Below are 21,029 nucleotides of genomic sequence, written 5' to 3' on the forward strand. Positions count from 1 at the left end.
TAAAATAGATGGTTAGAAAAAAATAGATGGATTCGATGATGTTAGTGAAAATGAAGATGGAGATGAAAGTGACGAGGAGGATGATAATATGGAAATAGATGGTTAAAAAAAAGAAGGTAATATGTAATTTATTTTTTATTGTAATACGGAGTATATTGTAGTAGTTGTAAAAAAAAATTAATATATATAAAGCGTGAAATTTTTATAAGTTCAGTTCAACTTTTATAAGTTCAGTTTAGCTCTTATAAGTTCAGTTCAGTTCCTATAAGCTCGGTTCAGTTTCTATAACGGCTATAAGTTCAGTTCAATTCAGTTCCTATAAGTTCAGTTCAGTTCAGCTCCTATAAGTTCAGTTCAGTTCCTATAAATTAAGTTCAGTTCAGTTCAGCAAATAGAAGTCCAAAAAAACAGGGCCTTATTGGATTAGAGAATAGTTTTTTTGTCAAAAACTATCTAATATTTACCTCATTTTCATAAATACTACCTAATGTTTTTAATTTTGCGAGAAACTATCTAATATTTTTTTACTTTTGTCGAAAACTACCAAATTGAAATTAATGAGCAAATTCAACAATTTTATTTCTAAATTAACTAAAATTCCGACAAATAAATCAAAATGCCAATCGAATTCATCATAATTATGTCCAAATTAGCCACAATTTCGGCCAAACTAGTCAAAATTATAGTAAAACAAATTGAAATAAATGTGTTAGTAGCTAATCAAAAAGTTGGCGGTGGTTAAGTATAGTAAATAATGTATGTTCAATGCCAAAAATAATGTTTTCGAGTTAGAATTTTGTCTAATTTGATCGGATTTTTCAATTTGGTAGTGTCCGACAAAAGTCAAGAAAATTTAGGTAGTTTCTCGCAAAATTAAAAACTTTAGGTAGTATTTATGAAAATGAGGTAAATTTTAGGTAGTTTTTGACACAAAAACTCATTAGAGAACTAGTAAAATAGAGGTAGTAGCCAGATTAAATTGATATTACGTATCTATTTTTATGTTTAAAACCAAACAAATACAGTAATTGATACATATCAGTTTCCCAATATTTAAACCCAAGTCTCGAATACGACCTCTCATAATTTTACTAAGCGAGCAAACCCACGGGAATTTTCATAGTTTTAAGCGAGCTAAATAAAATACGATTACGTATTAAATGACCTTGAAATGTAAGCACACTTTACCAACTTGGTAGATCTTAAAAGAGCAAGGATCATCTCCATTTATTTTGTCAATTACGTACTTATTAATAGGTTTATATTATATACTTCGTATTATTTCTCTTCCACATCACCATCCATTACTTCTATTGATGACCGTTAAATCGTTACAGGAAATAATCTAAGCCGTTTAAAAGAAATGGAAAAAAGAGGTAATGAAGATGATCCAAATTGCAAAGACTCTGTTTGATAAACAACGGATTAAGGTAATGTTTGGTAAACAACATATTAAGTGAAATTAATAGATTCCGGCTTAAATAGTAGTTTGACCAATCAACCTACTAATTTTACGTGTTTGGTTAATAGCATATTCAGACAACATATTGACTGGAATCTACTGTTTTTGAACATGTTGCTAATAGTAGCATATTGTAAGAGAAGATTGAGTTTATACATGGAAATGGTAGATTTGTCATATAATCTGCTAATTACCAAACACACTTTCTAAATCCTGTTAATTTCATATGATGGTCAAACCTGCTACTAAAATCTGCTAACCGTATTCTGCTAACGCTATCTGTTATCATTAATCTACTTTTGCCGTTTGCCAAACAGGGCATTGTAACACCCCACGGTAATTGAAGAGGTCCAGTGATAGGCTTAAATGACTAGTGCTTAAAGGGATTGGAAGTACTACTCATATCAACAAAGTGCACTTTCTTTTATGGTCATCAATGTGAAAGAACTCCAAAGTTAAGCGTGCTTGGCTGGGAGTAGTCTTAGGATGGGTGACCTCCTGGGAAGGTTTCCGAGATGCGCATGAGTGAGGACAAAATGCGCTATAAAGGACCCGTGTTGATCTGTGGGCCATGTACACAGCCTGGTGAGCTATCATAAGTAATCGCTCCCGACCGGTTTGGGCCGGGTGTTACAAGTGGTATCGAGCAACCTGCGACCGTGTGGTGATCGGAGGCGGTTGTTATACGCTCGGGGCGGTGGTTATACGCTCCATTGTGATCACACATCTAGCGGGGGAGGATTCTAGGTTAGCGGTTATGCTCCCAGGCGCAACAAGGACGTTGCTTTCTTCAAGTGGGGGTGACTGTAACACCCCACGGTAATTGAAGAGGTCCAGTGATAGGCTTAAATGACTAGTGCTTAAAGGGATTGGAAGTACTACTCATATCAACAAAGTGCACTTTCTTTTATGGTCATCCATGTGAAAGAACTCCAAAGTTAAGCGTGCTTGGCTGGGAGTAGTCTTAGGATGATTGACCTCCTGGAAAGGTTTCCGGGATGCGCATGAGTGAGGACAAAATGCGCTATAAAGGACCCGTGTTGATCTGTGGGCCATGTACACAGCCTGGTGAGCTATCATAAGTAACCGCTCCCGACCCGGTTTGGGCCGGGGTGTTACAAGTGGTATTAGAGCAACCCTGCGACCGTGTGGTGATCGGAGGCAGTTGTTATACGCTTCTGGAGGCGGTGGTTATACGCTCCATTGTGATCACACATCTAGCGGGGGAGGATTCTGGGTTAGCGGTTATGCTCCCAGGCGCAACAAGGACGTTGCTTTCTTCAAGTGGGGGTGACTGTAACACCCCACGGTAATTGAAGAGGTCCAGTGATAGGCTTAAATGACTAGTGCTTAAAGGGATTGGAAGTACTACTCATATCAACAAAGTGCACTTTCTTTTATGGTCATCCATGTGAAAGAACTCCAAAGTTAAGCGTGCTTGGCTGGGAGTAGTCTTAGGATGATTGACCTCTTGGGAAGGTTTCCGGGATGCGCATGAGTGAGGACAAAATGCGCTATAAAGGACCCGTGTTGATCTGTGGGCCATATACACAGCCTGGTGAGCTATCATAAGTAACCGCTCCCGACCCGGTTTGGACCGGGGTGTTACAGGCATAATATTGGTCGAAACAGATTGTAAAAGCAGATTATAATTAACAAATTTTGTTGACATGTTTGTGTAGATACCTCATTTCTGCACCTCCCGCAAACCACCCGGTGATGATTGGGCCGCATGTTTACTACGCAGAACGATTTATGACAGTTCATAAGTTTATCGTCAAGTGATTGCTCAAACACTAATGTCTACCTCTTAGTTGTCATCTACGTGCCGATACGGTCGTTTTGACAGTAATTAGAGTACATTTGGAGTCCGGGCCTAAAACCGTCTTCATTTTCTGATAAATGTCAAATCCCGAGTCAGAATGTTCTGGAATGTTCCGGATGTTTCTATTCCATATTTTTATAAATATTTTACAATCTTTATCCTTTGGTAAACAATTTCCCGTTATATTCGTATAAAATATTAAGGAAAACCATATTATTCCGTCCTACCATAACTTAAACACGGAAATCTTTCTTCCGCAGGAGGAAACCACTTGGGAACAGACGCAGCAGGTGCTGCGCCTCTTCCAAGAGACGCAGTGGCTGCTGCGCCTCTTCCCAGGTCCTTTTCTGCGTAGTTCTTCGTATCTTTTTCATATCTTTCCGAGATTCACTTCCAAAGACTCTCCGAAACCCTATTTCCTCCACGTGATTAGTATAAATAGGAGTCTTCGCTCCTCATATTTTTCACGCGAGTGTCCGCCCTTCTCTTCTCCCTTTGCATTCTAGACTTTTGTTCTTACTTTTTGGCGTCTACGTGCTTGATCTTTCGACCACGTAAGCTCGGATCCTTCTGAGCACCAGCCTCGTTTGCATGACCGACCAATTTGACCAACTACACAACAATCAACTTAATTAATCTATTCGTTTTCCTCTTACGAGGGCACTTTCATTACATTCGCGTCGAGCATCACTAATCGATATCTTAGTGCTTCTCGTTTCGTCAAACATGTAAGTCTGAGGGTGTAAATCTCTCTTTATTTATTGTTATTTACTTTTTGTATAATCATCAATTGTAAGGTTTATGTCGAAAATACCTTGTTAAACCGATTTATAAAACCTTGTCTAAAAACCCTTTTTACGGATTTCCAGTAGACAGACGTTGACAAAGGACGCAGCAACTGCTGCGCCTCTTCGAAGGAGCGCAGTACCTGCTGCGCCTCTTCGTGAGGCTGCCGCAGTTCCTGCTTCCTTTCTTCTTCTTTCGTCCTCTGTAAATTCGTCGTTTTTATTTGTTTTATTTGTTTGTTCGTTAATTCTTTGACATAATATCATAATAATTCACATGTATATTGTTTATCATTCATTAGCATGTAATTTATCATTAAATTCGACTTAAATCCCAAGTAATCAATATTTGCGGATTTTCGTCATTAAATTCAATCCGGATTGTAGAAATTCGATTTGTTCATATTGAGTTTCTGGAATTCGATCTTTGATATATTTTCATCTGTCTACTTTCATGTTCATCATTAATCCGTTATTAACTCATCATATTTACCCTAATTAATTAGTTTAGTTTGTAAATTAATATCATTAATCATGTATTTAATCCATCTTAATTCCGTTTCATCCATGTTTTATCGCTTTCATGACCCTTATTCACATGTAATTAACCTATTAATCATTTTCATCTGAGTAAATAATTTAATCAATCATTAAATTTACCGACGAGTATTAACAACACGCAATTCCTAACTTCACGGCCAGAATTCGTCGAGTCAGAACGGACGCAAAGAATCGCTGCGCCTATTCCAAGGGACGCGACTCTGCTGCTTTATTCGGTTGAATTCTCATCCCCGAACTCCGTTGTTGTTTGACATGGTTTAATTAGCTTACGTATAATTGACTATTACTCGTATTATCACCTTCTGTTTTGTTCGTTGATTCATTCTTTTATTATTTTCTCAAACTATCCGTTTTAAAGGTATTTTCGACATAAATCGCCTAATCCATTGTAATTATTGTAATTTTCATTATCGTAATTTCCTTTATTGTATTTATCTTTATTTCTTGTATCATTTGTATGTTTTCACATGTAATTGAGCATTAAATCCCTACTTTGACAATAATTGTATGCTAAATTAATTGTTCACCGACTTAGCCTAATTTTCACATGTTAGGATTAAAACTTGGATGTTGCATTGCATGCATATAGCCGACGATATATCGAGTATAAATGATGTCCCTAATCATTAGTAGAGGCCGCTATCGAGGCGGGCGAGATTAGGTGTTCGATCAAAAGAGCTTCCTAATACGTACCCTCACCCCTTACTCCAGATCTCCGTGAACACCCGTGTTCATTGGCATCCACGAGAGTCATTCTAGACATAGAATGCTAAGGGTAACGATTGCTTAGTGTTCATGTCTCTACTTTGTGTCTTGACATGACACGAGGTATTCGAACGGTTCCAATTTCCCATAAAAATTGGTGGCGACTCCAACAAAAATGCAAACGCTTGTTCCTCTTCTCTCCCAAGCGCCCCCGTGGGCCCCCGCTGTCCACAGTTTGACTAACATATTCGATTAACATATTTTGTTAAAGGTGTTTGATAATTAACCTATTTAAATTTAGAGAGTATCTCAATTGTTTGTAAAATGACAAATAAGGACATGATTGAATTATGGATAAAGACAGGGTTATGCTTTCCTAAGGGTAAAAAAGTGATTTTTTTTTTTCCAATCTACTCATAGAATATGCTGGGGTGGGCAACATATTGTAAAATAGTAGATTCCGCTCAATTTACAATCGTAATATGTTGTTTACCAAACACTCTAAGTAGCATATTGATTGGTCAAATATGTTAAAAGTCCCAAATATGCTATTTTTTTTTTTGCAATCCGTTGTTTATCAAACACCCCCTAAAATCAATTTTTTATTTAAGACCGTTTTAATTTAAGACGATGTCCTACCCTATAAAAATAAAGTTGAAAATAAAAAAAGATTGAGAGACATTTGAAATTAGAGAAATTATCTATCTTCTCGTTGCAATCTTATCTTCTACCTTCTCCTCCTGCAATCAATTAAAATATCGTTTATTTTGTGAGCCACTCAATATATATTAATTTAAATTAGTTATGAGAGGGTGAAACTAGAAGATTGATAGCACCAATTAAGACAAACTAGTGTAGATCCCGCGCAAATGCGCGGTAAATATAGGCCTTTTAATTTTTAGTGTTATAGATTTTAGATTTATATTTTGCGAATTTTTATAAAAAATAACTAATATTAAAATTAATCAAAAGAATTGAATAATTCCATAAATTGTGTGTTTTTTATGAAAATATTTTAACTACATCAATTTTTTTTAAATCTTTTTTCGTCACGAAATTAATAATTGAAGATAAAGTTTTTTTTGTATAGATTAATTTAAATGGAAAATTAGTTTAATAAATGAAAATCTAATTTGTTTCCATATATAAGTTTGAGCACTTTGAGGGAACTTTAGAGAAGTTGTATTCTCTTAATATGTAGAAGGATTTATACTTTTAAAATTTGCACCTCATTAATATTTATCAGTTCACTCCATTGTATTTTGATATGAAATCAAAAAATTGAAATGGAAAACTAATAAAGATTTTTATTTAAGTTGTTAATTTTTTTTAGTGAATGTTTTTTGTCACCAAGCTAATAGTAAGCATGTGTCAAGTTATTCTCTACAGTAATAATTATTGCATTACTGAAAAAATCATAATTATGGGAGGGGATCTTTAGTAAAACCATGTTAAAAGAGACCATGGGAAATGAAGTCAACGTAACCGAGTAAATCCCCGTCAATACCGCGTCGTGACGCAGTAAAGTACAAAATCTACGACCCATTTATCTTCAATCTCCAATCAAAAGAAAGTGAGGACCTCATTTCATTTTCCCCAATTTCTTTCTTCTTCAATCAATCTCACCCTAATTTCAATCAATCTCAACGAACATCAATTCAATTCAAATCAAATCATGGACGCAGCAGCAGCAACAGCAGCATCAAACAAAATCCTAACAAAAAAAACATCAATCCTTCGTAAATCCTTCAAACTCCGAAGCGAAAGCCTAAATTCCCTTCGATTACGTCGCGTTTTCGACACTTTCGACAAAAACGGCGATAATCTCATCACCGTCGACGAGATCCACCAAGCCTTATCAGTCCTCGGCCTCGACGCCGACGCATCCGAAATCTCCACCATTGTCGCCGCCTTCATAAAGCCGAATTGCGCCGGTCTCGCTTACGACGATTTCGTAGCCTTACACGAGTCGCTCAGCGACGCGTTCTTCGATTGCGAGAACGATATCATCGACGAAGAAGATGACGAGTTGGAGGGTGAGGTGACGGAGTCGGAGAGAGGTGATGAGGTGGAAGGTGAGCTGGCGGAGGCGTTTAAGGTGTTTGATGAAGACGGAGACGGATTTATATCGGCGAAAGAGTTGAAAGTTGTGTTGAGTAAGTTAGGATTACCGGAAGCTAAACATGAGATGGATCATATTCAAAAGATGATTTCTTCTGTTGATCAGAATAGTGATGGTCAGGTTGATTTCTTTGAATTTAAGCATATGATGCTTAATACTGTTCTTGTTCCGTCTTCTTAAATCGGAACTCTTTGTCATTGTTTTTCAATTATTAGCTTTCGGAATTGGAATTGGAATTGGAATTGTATGCGGTTTTCTTTGGTCACTTATGATGTTACTCGGAAATATACAGTTCCACTTGTTTTTACGTTTGAGTTAGATAAACCGATTAATTAATAGTTTCACTTATCGAGTGAGACAACCATTGTAGTTGTTGATTGGAGGTGTGTGTTGAGTTGGAACAACACAAATTGTTGTACGAAATCATTGACTTGCGATGATATCTAATTGTCAATATGATGATCAATTGGTCGGTCTCTCTTAAGACGGAAATGTGTAGACTTGTTATTTCACTTCATTCTGTTGTACTGGTGTTATGCTTGGACGCGAAATAAAACGGAATTTATATGTTTACGAATGAGCCAGCGTCAGCGATTTATGTGAGCTTGAATATTGAATGTGTAAATAAGCTTCGGAGTATCCTGTAATCGTGATACAAGTTCACTAGTAACAACCATCGTCAGTCCGCCACCACCTCCTCCTCCTCCTCTAAGGGGCATGAATTATATGTGCAGATTAGTTCAGATGGACAGTAATGAAAGCTAGGTGGTGCAATGTACTTGAAATATGCTATGAAAATCTCGAGCTGGTGCAATGTACTTGAAATATGTTATGAAAACCTCGAGCTTCAACGTAAGTCCAGGTCGTCTATGTGCGGTCGTCCAGGTCTCCGTGATAGTGTGTCAGCCACAATGTTGAATTCACTCTCCATTTCCTAATCTAAATCCCTTTTGGGGTAAGTTTTCCCAATATATATAACAATGGGCTCCTAAACTCCATTAATTACCCTACATCATACTAATCGTTACTTGAATATTTAACGAATTATTAGCTCGTCTTGTTTATCACCCACCCGACCTCTGACATTGGCCACGTCCTTTCCCCACCATTCCCGTATCAACCTCCCGATAAGAAAAAACTAAATGCTCTAATTTTGCGCTCAAGTGTTAGATTGATGTGATTATAACCTTTTTCAAATCGCTTATCTCAACAAAATAACGCAACTTGAAGAAATAATGAAGACAACCGGTTCATGTGGATTATATTATACAAAATGGCCAGGGTCATTTCTTCAGGAAACACGAAAGTGATTTGAAAAAAAATTCGCCTTAATTGGACACTCATGCGTAGCTATGATCGTTTAAAGATCTACCATTCTTAACTTAAATCGTTTTTATTAATAAATTCATTAATTTTGATTATTTCTTTTTTTTTCTGTTTCTTTAATTCGTCGTTAATTCATTGCTAATTTAAGTTTTTCAGTATTTTCTTCATTGTCATTTTCTAAGTGACGGAGTATGGGAATTGGGACTTGGGAGTAGACGGGAGTTGAGCAAAATCGTAGTTTTTAGGGGGTAAGGATGTGAGATACAGAAATTCCTTATAGACCATGCTTTTACGCAAATTCTCATCTAAGACAAAAGTATCCGTCTTGAGTTTAAAACATACTACACGTATATCATATAGCCTCACTTAAACAAAAACGGAATGAAAAAGTAGAAAATTTGTCTTACATATACTTATGGGATGGTATTTGACTTGTTTATAGTTAGATGGATATCTCCGGAGATTGGAGACTAATAGATGTGCTTTTATCATACCACACTACCACTTAGGTAACACGAACACTCCTCCTAACTAGTTGTCCTGTGTCCGACACCGTGTCGGACACTTAGACACCCGACACTCGTCGGACACACGGCTAAACAAACATGTTATAGTTTAGACGAAGAATAAAATGTATAAAGAGATTGATTAGAAGATGTTTGATGAGAATTAGTTATAATCAAAGTTAAATTTGACCCTCAAATATTTAAATTTAATATCAATTATATATTACAAAACTAAAACCATACGTTATTTATACCATAAAATATATCAATATATATACTTAAAAGAGGAAGTTTTGAAGCGATTTCATTGGCTATTAAATTGGAGCGATATTATTGGTTCTTAAGCTTTTAAAACACTTAATAAAAAAAAGATTATCCTATATTTTTTTCCATTAAACTAAACCAATCCTACTATCTAGATGAGTATATATACATTAAAAATTCTCTCATCTTTTTCATGACAAGCAATTTGAGGAGACACATGTATTAAATCATGTATTAAAACAAATATGTATTAATTTTCCTTAATCAAATTTCTCAATTTGAAAATGTATTTCTTCATGTGAGTCGTGTCATTAGTCCCACCACTCCCCTTATAATGACTTTTTGGTTTCAATGTTTATTTTTTATGTTGTTAACATATATTTTATGATGTAATTCTAGGTTACATAATGGGGGTGTTTGGTAAACGGCGGATTGGGAATTTTTCAGCATATTCAAGGCTTTTAGCATTATTGACTCATCAATCTACTATTTTGAGTGTTTGGTAAATGGCATATTGAAAGAGTAGATTGGAGTTCAATCTACTGTTTTTCAATATGTTACTCTACCCAGCATATTCACATTAGTAGATTGTGAAATATGAATTTGTCAGCAATCTACACATAGATACAACAATCTATTAACTAAAATCTGCTAATTACCAAACCCTTCTACTAAATCTGCTAATTGAAATATACTTCTGCTAATATCAATCTGCTGATTGCCAAACAGGGCCAATAACAGTATCTCAACATTATTCAGGTCATGATTACGCGGCTTGGTACAATTGTCATGATAATTTGTTAAACTTTTTTTGGTAATATAAACGGTTATGCTCAACGACTAACAAATAGAGTTTCGAGTAAATAACTAACGTGAAAATAAAATATATATCCCGTAATTAGGATCATGTCATTAAAAAGGTCAAATAAGGGATGGAGGGAGTAGCAATAAGAATCTTACAACCATTATTATAAGATTAGGATGTATAAGTTTTTTTCGGTAAGCATAAGATTGAAATGTATAGTTGAGAAAGGTGTTTAACATACATATGGCTCAAATAGAAGTTGTTATAGACCTAACACTAAAGATATGCTAACGTAAATTTGTAAACTATTAGAATACTATAATAATCTTAACGCGTGTTTGTATAGGAGTGCGATAATTCATCAAACAGTAAATACTACAAGTATGTGTTATTAATTTATACTTTATTATAGTGTTTGTATTAGAATCTTAATCTTATAGCATTTACAAGTGAACCTACCAGTCCTTAATCAAGTATTATGCAACACGAGTATTTGTTCGGACCTGTAAGACCGTAACCACTATCTTTGGCGCACATCGGGTAAATTCTCGGATATACGTAATAGGCTCAGGCTATAAACACTCTACAAAAATGCTTTTGAAAAAATTGAACTCGAGTCCCTTATAAATTTCACCAAAACTTTAACCACTATACTACAAGGGTATTCATCACAATTATATTATATTATAATATAATATAATATTTAATTATTATTATTATTAAAATATAATTATTTACATAATTTGAAATACCTTAAGAATTATAAAATGTAAACTAAAGGATAAATAATACAATAATTATAAATGTGCATATATTAATCAGTTGATTAGAAAAGATATAGATTCACATGGCTTTGAATGTTTTGAAGGGAGTGTTTCACAAAGTTAAGAGTACGTAATCAATAGAGTTTTTTTAAAACTCGGATAATTAAAGTCTTTAATAAGGAGTATAACTCGAGTATTATAAAAGGTATATACATACATAAGATATTAATTTTCGAGCAATGTTACCGTGTTTAATTTTAGCGATAATTTCATCTTCATCAATACATAGTAAAGCTCAAGTATTATATCAAATGTGTCTTTGTTCTCTTAAACTACTTGATTGCTTCTTTTAAAAAAAAAATTACACCTCGCATTTGCTACTATCTAAAGTGTGTCTGGCAATCGCTCTTATAAATTATTCTTATTAAAGTTAATATTAAAAGTTAAACACGTCATAAGTTGTTACGTGTGATTTTAATTCATATTTATTCGTTTTGTGTAGTTTTAGGCCCGCTCGATTAAACTCAATCAAAATTTTCTTAATAATTACGTATTAACAATTTTTTTTCATGTCAAATCATCTTTCCACATATGCTTAATGCTAAACATAATGCAAAATAGTCAGTCCAAAAGAACAATTAACACCATGTTGTTCATTGGAGAGTAATAATTATCACATAAATTGACCAAAATATAGCTAGGTATAGATTCGTTATAAAATTCCTTCAAAATAACAATTTCAAGATAAATATTCAGAAATTTAATTTTACACTAAAGTCAATATTAGAAATTATATGCGTCAATTTTATATCATATTAATATAACAGAGCCACTGTTGCGATATTACCCGAGCAACGCCCGGGCATGAAATCTAGTATCTTGTTAAATTTAAATAGCATATCCCGTGTCCGAAATTTCATAGGATGCCGGGTTTGTATTCCGTTTCGGTGCTGCCTAAACCACCACCCGTGTAAACTCCCCGGGTGCGTCATTTCTACCCTGAACATAAACAGTCCTTTTTCTGCCCCCTCTCTCTCGTCCCAGTCTCCCCTCCTCCTTTCAACATTAGGGTTCATCAACCAGACAACAATGGTACTACTGCGACACATGAATTGGCTTAATTTCATCCGTACAACAAACCCAGTATCTCAAATTTACACTTACAATTTGGGTAAAATAAGATTGTATGATTCAAAAAAGATGAGTAAACATGATTGGTATAATCTAAGGCCAATGATCAAGAAGAGAATTGATCGTAGGTCTAGTTTTTACCCAATTAAATCCATGATTCCTGTTGCTCAACAAGTTCTCAAAGCTCGTTCTCAGCTTATTAATGGCGTTTCTACTCTCCTTAAAGCCTTACCTGTCTTCTCCTGCAAGTAAGCGACCATCTTTGAGCATTTGATTTTTGATTTTTTTGATGGGTTTTATGTTTTCTGAGTTGGGTATTTGAGATTTTGATGTGGGTTTGTTTCTGATATTAGTTTGATTTCGATTCGATTGCCGGGTTTTATGGTTTCTGAGTTGGGTATTTGAGATTTTGGTGTGGTTTGTTTTTGACGTGTTGCTATCTGGTGTTTTGGTGGTTAATTTCGATTCGATTCGATTGCCGGGTTTCTATGGTTTTCTGAGTTGGGTATTGAGATTTTGATGTGTTTAGATTTCTAATGTTTGATTTTGTGGTATTTTTACTGAATTTTGTGTTTGTGACGGTGTGAATTGTGTATGGTTTGCTAGCTATTAATATGGCATATATGAATTTAGAAGTATTAGGGAAAGGCCAATGAGTTTATGAGGGAGAAATGGTGAGAGTGTTACGGCAATCTAGACCGGCTTTTGATCATGTTTGGGAACATATTAAACAGTAAAACTCGGATGGAAAATCATATTGAGCTCTGTCGATTGGCTAACTGTGTCAAGATCCAATTTTGTGTCTAAAGAAATGTGGTATAGTCTGGGTAAAATGCGAAACCGGGCTGGAAAATGTATCTATTGCACACTGCCCTGTATGAGGATGTGATTGACAAATTCTGCCGCCTGTGTATTTATGGTAAAATGTGGCTCAAATCATGCAGTAGACAACTGAGTGTGTCCTTTAGCGGTTTTGTCTGACTATGTCCAGCTAGTTTGGCAACTAGTTGGGCCAGAGGAGGCACATCATGAGGCGGAATGCGTGATCAAGGAATCAAGGATTTCCATCAACTTTCCTCTTTTTTTTTTCCATTGCTTCTCAGTTAGTTATATTCCTTGTGCCTTTAATAAAAGAGCTCATGTTTTAGCTAAATTGGCTCATAGAATGTAGTATAATGCATTTGTACGTCTGTCAATAATGATAATAATATCACGCAATAGACAACTGAGTGACAGAAGAGCTGGGAAATTCTCTACTCTTATTATCTGGGACAAAGGCAACCCAAGGTAGTACCCCCTTTGTTCAACAACAACAACAACAACAACAACAACAACAACAACATCTGAGGCTTAATCCCAAAATGATTTGGGGTCGGCTGACATGAATCATCCTTTAGAACCGTCCATGGGTGATCGCACACCTCAAACAACGGAAATATAGAAAAGGAAAAGTGAAAAAACACAAAAGCCAAGGTAGCCCCCCCCCCCCCCCCCCCTTCCCTTTGTTCCACCTGATACAAAAATACTCCACTCTGGTTTGAATTTATGTGGTTCGTGCCATGCGGTATATCTTCAGGAACTGTGCCTTTGATTGTTTTTTTCCACCTTTATCCATATATCTCAAAGTCTTCTGATCGGATATCCAATTGCTAATGTTGCCTTTTCTATAAGACACAAAATCACCATCACCATACATATGCTAGGGGTATATTGCTCCTTTCCATCCAATCTAAGACCATTTACACTTTTTTGAGTTGTAATTTCTCTATTTGGAAGTGAACTAAGCTCATGGAGATGTTTGGATATTCACGTAGTCAATGAGTTTGACGTGCTTAAGTCGGGGATTTTTGGTGTTTGAAAAAAAAGAAGAAAAAAACCTATTTTTTATGTTATATCAGCTCTCGTGCTTTTGCTTTTGTCTGGTACTTGACTCTCTTTGTCTCAGGACTTTAGCTAGAAGCTATTGTTTTTTTTTTTTTGGTGCTTAGAGATTTGTTGATGTTGTTTAAAGGGGTGAAGGCTACTTCCAAATGACCTAGATTTTACGTCCTTTAGTTCTAGAAAAAATGCTAAGTTGCATCTAATTGTGGAAAATTATAAGGTTATCCCCTTTTAACAGTTAATCTAGCTTTTTTTTTTTTTTTTTTTAAATTATTTTATCAAACAACGTAATGTTTACGAGTATCATCAATCAAAGCAGATAATCTGAGAAGTTAGTTCAATCAACTAACACCGTGAATAGTTAATACCCGTATCAGCTGGTTGGCCATTTTGCACGTAATCATCTTGTTTTCTTCAGCTCATTGCTTCCTAATTTTCGAGCATAAATAGTTAAATACTATCCTTTTATACAGCGAAGTTCAGCTACCATGCATGTGATTTGCTACAGATATTAGAGAATCACATCCTTATTCTCAATACCATCACTGAACTCGAAACTGCTTCAGTCTTTCATTCGTGAAGCACTCTGTTAAAGATACTAGGGTAAAACGTTAAAAGTTTAGCCGTATAGGAATAGCAACAAATATGGTCACCACGGCCTGGTCTTGGTTGTTTGTCTGTTAATGTGGGAAATATTGCCTCGCAATGTGGTTGGGTATCAATTTTGTTAATTCGATTCCGATTTAGTGTCACAACTGATAGTTAATACCATGGTCCGAATTGTAAAAGATTAAATCGGCTCATTTGCACTTTTCCACTATTTTTTAGATCAATTTACTACTGTATGTGACCGTGTAAGCATTAATAGTGATGTACTTATATACAGTACTTCGTAGTAAGCTATAACCAAACCATCTCACAAAAATACTTGTGTTCTGTTTTCAGGTTTTGTCCAGAAGTATATGTTGGAGAGACGGGTCATCTTATTAAGAGTTGTTGGGGTTATAAAAGGCTCGGTAAGAATAATCTTCACCGATGGACGAGAGCAAGTCTAGAAGATATTCTTGTTCCCGTAGAAACTTTCCATCTCAAAAGCAGGGACCAAGATATTATCAAACATTACCAAAGATTTGACTTCGAGCGTGTTCCTGCTGTTATTGAACTATGTCATCAGGCAGGAGCCCCGTTGGAAGATTCAAATTTTCAATCCACGAACGATATGTCAGATTCTGTAGTTGACTCTTTGTCAACAGACGACTTGATTGTCATTGGAACCAGAACATTAGGGGCATGGGAAACACTTAGAGAAGGTGTTAAAAAGCTAATGTTAGTCTATTCAGTAAAGGTTTGCAAACATTGCTCTGAAGTTCATGTCGGGCCTTCGGGCCATACAGCCCGTCTTTGTGGAGTGTTTAAGTTTCAGAGCTGGCAGGGGACCCACTTTTGGGAGAAGGCGGGTGTAGATGATGTGGTGCCACCTACAACAGTGTGGTTTCGGCGGCCTCAGGATCCTCCTGTGCTTGTGAATGAAGGCCGCGATTACTACGGACATGCACCTGCTGTGGTGGATCTCTGCTGTAAAGCTGGTGCTTTTCCGCCTGTGAAGTATCATTGTATGATGAAATTTCAGGGTTTAACAGGGCCATCGTCCAACGAGGTTTCAAGCTAATCGCACACTTGCACATCTTTGCTGAACCTCTGGGATTATCTGGAAGATTTTTTAATCTAACGTGACAGTTCATCGGCTTTTTTGTTTGATTACCCTGGAGACACATGGCAATTTTGATGCTGATAGATATCTAACAGAGTAACAATCACATAATGACTTTACCTACCGTCTAAGCTAGTTGATATCTGTACTCCAACCTCGGTGGGTTGTGATAGTGCCAGTTCCTTAACTCGAGATGGGAGGTTGTTTCATCGCGACGGACGATGTTTGCTCTGTATGTTTGGCAGATAAAACGGTTCAGGACCTTTTCTGTGTTCATACCTACGTGGAGATGTGGAGCAAGATTGTGTTTAAGGAGCTGGTCAGTTGAAAGAGTAAAAACAAGGCCGAGTTTGCTGAAAATGAAGCACAAGTCTTGTGAGAAGAAGTCTCTGGCTAAGGCTGTCAACCTGATATGATATGAGAAAAAACACATTCTCTGATTGAAACCATCACATTTTTTCCGAAGATAAAACACAAGTAATCTTGAGTCCGCGCTCCATCTTATTGAAATGATGTCAAGTTTGCATATATCTCCAATTATTCGGAGTTTTGAGTTCATCATTTCCATATTGGTTCAGAAACTATGTACACCCAACTGTAAATCGGGTAGTATAAGAATGCTCTTACTCACGAGTCACGACTCAGGAGCTTCCTCTTCTTCGTGTTGTAAACGAGTTAACTTCCCTATAGATGTGCAATATTTTGAGGTTCCAATTAGGGTGATCCATCATCATTCACAAGTAGCTAACATCCGTAGCCGGAGCATTCTCGATTTCCTAATTGTGTCAATAATCTGTTTTGATTAACAAAATATAAATCATGAAAAACCGTTTTCATGTGAATTTATACCTGAAGACTTGTAATTTTGACAAATTAAGTCAACTAATAACTTCATGATAAATTACTTAAACAAATTAACTTATTGAAGAGGTTTTAGCCAGTTACTAAAGACACTTATAGTGTGCTTATTTGAAAAAAAAAATATATTTTTGTATGTTTATTTTTGACACAGAGACTGAAATTTGAGAGATAAATACTTGAGAAAAAAATACAAAAAAATGAAACAAACCAAAAATTGATTTTTACCTACTCAGCCGCCTACTCCTCCTCCCCACCGACCTCCGACCCTACCTGTTGCCTGCCTCCCCTGCCCTCTCTCCGTTCTTGCCTTCTCGGTATGTTTAATGTTCTCAATTTTTTCCCCAAATTTCCCCCCAAATTCGATTATTGACTATTTGATTGAATGTTTGGTTATTTTGTTAATTGTTATTATTAGTTTGTTAATCTATTAGTTTAATTATAGATTTTTGGTAGTTTAGATTGAATGATTGGTTAATTATCTCATTTTCCTCAAACCCTAAATCACTCACCCACTTAGCAATTAATTTCGGTTTGTAGGACACTTATTTGAGTTCAATTTCTGTACTTTGGGTAATTAGGAACCACAATTCCACCAGGCAAAGCAATATATTAGCACTTATCCTCATTAATTTCAATCAAATGAGATTCAACCGATTCATCTTTAAAAAATTTAAGCTAAGATCTGTCGATATGTCGTATCCACGACCAATCGATCCAATGGCTACTGGTAATTTCAATGCCATTATACACTACAACACAATCAAGCTCATCACACAAATGTACTCTACTTTCATGCAGATTGTTCAGCAAACAAGTAAACCAATTCTAACTCTAAAGGCAAGCTTAAAACTCATACGGCGAATAAAACCAGTACACAAAGTAAACCAAAACCCAGATGTAAAATCCAACAAAGCTTTGAGCTTTAAGCTTAATATGGAACACAAACACAAACCCAAGATGTAAATTTGTGTGAAAGTTTAAAAAAATCAAAACTGTTAAGCTTATAATACCAAAAAAATTAATGGGTTAGATGCAAGCATGCAACTTTAATGGAAAACTCAAGAAAATCTTAAGCATTAAGCTCAAAGAAGTGAAAATCAGGTCGAATCAAAAGAATCCAGTTGCTAATTTGTGAGAAAATTGAAGATTTCTTGAAATTTAAACTGAAGTAAGTTGAATGAAAACAACCCCAGTTGTAGTTACTAATTATTGTATGTGAATGACTAATTGTTTAGTCACTTATATTGAGAGAGATTTTTTTGCACAAATAAGTGATGATGATATTATTAGGCCTTTTCAAGATATGAATCCTCTTTGGATGGCTTTAGATTTTTCTTAGATTTTTTCTTAGTAATCTCTAATTATAGTACTATGTATTGACGATATTAGAACTTAATGTACAAATGTTGTCCGCAATTTTTTTTACTTACTATGCCACCCCTTTACTCAAATCCTGGATTCGCCCCTGGTACTGGTAGTCTTGAATACAGTTGGAGCTATATATTAGGAGGTATTGAACTCTAGAATCATAATTTAGATGTGATTTGACTTGAAAGTTTAAAATTGTCATTTTTGATTGAAGAATTTTAGAAGTACTGTGTTTTGTAGCTTCGATTTGTAGGGAATGGCGGGTAGTCAGCACTCAGCAATTATGAATCTGTAATTGCAATTCTGAATGTATGCTGGTAGGGTTGAATACAGACGGAGCAGCATATAAGTTGGTAAATGGGAAAAGATGAAGATAGTATGAACTCAAAGAGAGTCGTTTTTGTGACGGTTGGGACTACTCTATTTGATGCTCTTGTGAGAGCAGTTGACACTGAAGAAGTCAAGCGAGAGTTGTATGCAAAAGGGTATACCCACCTTCTCATTCAGATTGGTCGTGGATCGTACAAACCTACCAAGGTATATTCCTAAACTTAAACAGTACCCCAAGTTGCTTATCTTCCTTTTCTGCACTGCATTTATTGTATTGCCGACTCAACTCTCAACACGTCTTTCTTACGAGTCGAGACAATTTCTTATTAGGAGTCCTATGGAACAATCCCTCCATATTTTGTGTTACTTGTGTTAATGACTAGCATGATATTCAGGTAGGATCAGAAGGATGTTTCCATTTTAGATACAAGCTGTTTTGAGGTATTTTTACAACTTTCAGGTTGTTAAGAAAGGAGCAATAAATATACCTGAACTAAGACCGCTTAGTTCGGAAAACGTATTTGGTTGGCAGCACAGAGAATGCCATTGAAATACTCCCTTCATCCCGTAAAATATGAAATTTCACATGTATAATGTGTGTGATCAAATGAGTGTTGTTTCACTATATATTGTGCTGAGTTGAGCGGGCATAGGTAAATACTTTATATTACTGAATGAATAGTACAGTAGTATCTATTAAGGAGAGCGGACAGTTAATTGGACAGGTCAATATGGAAACTATGACAATGTGGGCTCGGATAATTGTTATTAGATTTTGTGATTGAGAATTCTGTCAATAGGGATTGTCCACTACCAAAAATATTATGCAACTCGGTAATAAACAGGTTCATGCTTCTTAATAGAATTATATTCGGGTTTGTCTATTTCTTTCCTTGGTCAGTTTTGACAAGTCAGAGTCGCCACATATGGCATACTCCTTCTGTCCCGGTCATTTGTTGTCCTTTTCCGTATTAGGGTGTCTCAGTCAATCAATTGTTGTCCTTTCTATTTTAAGAATAAATTTGATGAGCAATTTGATCATTCGCACTCAATTTGGTCCACTTGTCATTTAGTAATTGGTCCCCTTCCTCTTTTGTTGGTTTTTGTGCCAAAACCAAAGGACAACAATTGACCGGGACGGAGGGAGTATAATACTGCCTTGAAGGTTCATCTTGACAATACTAATCATAGTACAAAAAGAATCAGCATTAAGTCAATGCTTAAGATCATTGGGCAATGCCAATGTTCTGCAAGTTAACTGATGGCCATTTAATTGATCTGCTGTTTGTACGGTTTGTTTGCCGTAGTTTTCACTTATTTCATTTTGATGTAGTCTGCTGGTGGTGATGGATCCTTAGCCGTCGACTACTTCACATTTTCGTCAAGCATTGCCGAGAGTCTAAAATCAGCTTCTCTTGTCATAAGTCATGCAGGTAACACAAATTGAATGAAAGTAGTCTTCTTATGCCCTTGTTTCCCTGAAAACTGGAGACTTTCTCAAAAATATAGAGAAGGCAAGTTTATGCCAACTGATTACAGACTGTCATAGGGCCTATAGATTAAGAATTTCTCTCTCTGTTCTAGTTTCTGTAATGGCTTCTGCTTCTACTCCTCCATCCACTAGATGGGAGTTTTCTCATTTTTTATTTTCTGTGTAAATGAAGCCTGAGACAAGTTTTGATACAGATGAGTTTCAAACGCATTGTTAGACTTCTCCAAGTACTTGTAGATTATTGTCCATTATGTGAAATAATCCTTCTATGGAGTTAGACAAAGTCCTCGGGAATACGCTATTGCATCATTAACTAAAGCGTGTTATTGACCGAGCTCACATGACCATTCGGGCTTCTTTGCAGGTTCAGGTAGCATATTTGAGACACTAAGGCAAAGTAAACCGTTGATTGTTGTGGTGAATGAAGACTTGATGGACAATCATCAAGCTGAACTGGCAGAAGAACTCGCAGAAAGAAGGCATTTATTCTGTGCGCACCCTCACACTCTGTACAACACTATTTCGAGTATGAAGCTCGATTCTCTGATTCCATATCCTCCAGGAGATGCAAAACCAGTTGCCAAACTGATTAACAGGTTTCTGGGATTCCCAGAGGAGTAACATTTTCTTCATTCTCATGCTTGAAAACCCAAAACACAGATTCAACAGAGTGCAAACCATGAAGCAGTTTCGACATTGTTCGTGAGTCAGAGTGATATACTATGAGGTGGTAGCATGGTTTCACATCCATGCTTTTGTATATCGAACAATTCCAGCCATTTTTTGGAGTAATGTACTTATCGGAATATAAAAGCACGGTAAGCACTAAGCAGAAAAAACCTTTATGTATCAACTAATGTCCAACTCCAGTGGTGAAGATTTTAAACATAGCTCGTGAGAACTCACCAATTAAACTAATTTATTAGGTAAACTCCATTTTGTGTTGGATCTTAATTATAACCGAGATTTGGACACCGTTAATATCATGTTTTTGTATCTTATTCTCTAAATTGTTGCAAACTACTAGCAATGAAAGAGCACGAAGAGTTTCGATTGGGACTTCCAAGATTTCAATTTTTTGCAGGAACATAGGTCAACAAATCAGATTAATCATGGTTATTCGAGTAGAA

The 21,029-nt window shown here is 35.9% G+C and overlaps 3 protein-coding genes across 5 annotated transcripts; all 3 read left to right on the top strand.

Moving 5' to 3' along the window:
* The first annotated feature begins 6,868 nt into the window (after positions 1 to 6,868).
* On the top strand, positions 6,869 to 7,952 carry LOC141600683 (putative calcium-binding protein CML43). Its single transcript, XM_074420930.1, has one exon. It carries the CDS (start codon positions 7,014 to 7,016, stop codon positions 7,638 to 7,640), a length of 627 nt encoding a protein of 208 aa, XP_074277031.1. The 5' UTR covers positions 6,869 to 7,013; the 3' UTR covers positions 7,641 to 7,952.
* A 4,177-nt stretch (positions 7,953 to 12,129) lies between these two features.
* LOC141600693 (APO protein 4, mitochondrial-like) lies at positions 12,130 to 16,347 on the top strand. Its single transcript, XM_074420939.1, has 2 exons — positions 12,130 to 12,504; positions 15,083 to 16,347. The coding sequence occupies exons 1-2, from the start codon at positions 12,215 to 12,217 to the stop codon at positions 15,804 to 15,806; spliced, it is 1,014 nt and encodes a 337-aa protein (XP_074277040.1). The 5' UTR covers positions 12,130 to 12,214; the 3' UTR covers positions 15,807 to 16,347.
* Positions 16,348 to 16,728: 381 nt separating this feature from the next.
* On the top strand, positions 16,729 to 20,958 carry LOC141600699 (uncharacterized). 3 transcript variants are annotated; one of them, XM_074420944.1, is made up of 4 exons: positions 16,729 to 17,023; positions 18,399 to 18,614; positions 19,741 to 19,840; positions 20,264 to 20,958. In XM_074420944.1, the coding sequence occupies exons 2-4, from the start codon at positions 18,435 to 18,437 to the stop codon at positions 20,518 to 20,520; spliced, it is 537 nt and encodes a 178-aa protein (XP_074277045.1). In that variant the 5' UTR covers positions 16,729 to 17,023; positions 18,399 to 18,434; the 3' UTR covers positions 20,521 to 20,958. The 3 variants fall into 3 exon arrangements, with proteins under 3 accessions (XP_074277045.1, XP_074277049.1, XP_074277054.1); XM_074420948.1 differs by having other exon boundaries at positions 16,909 to 17,023; positions 18,318 to 18,614; XM_074420953.1 differs by having other exon boundaries at positions 16,998 to 17,023; positions 18,331 to 18,614.
* Positions 20,959 to 21,029: the final 71 nt, after the last annotated feature.

Source organism: Silene latifolia, chromosome 1, assembly GCF_048544455.1.
Source record: "Silene latifolia isolate original U9 population chromosome 1, ASM4854445v1, whole genome shotgun sequence".
In the NCBI taxonomy this organism is placed as follows: domain Eukaryota; kingdom Viridiplantae; phylum Streptophyta; class Magnoliopsida; order Caryophyllales; family Caryophyllaceae; genus Silene; species Silene latifolia.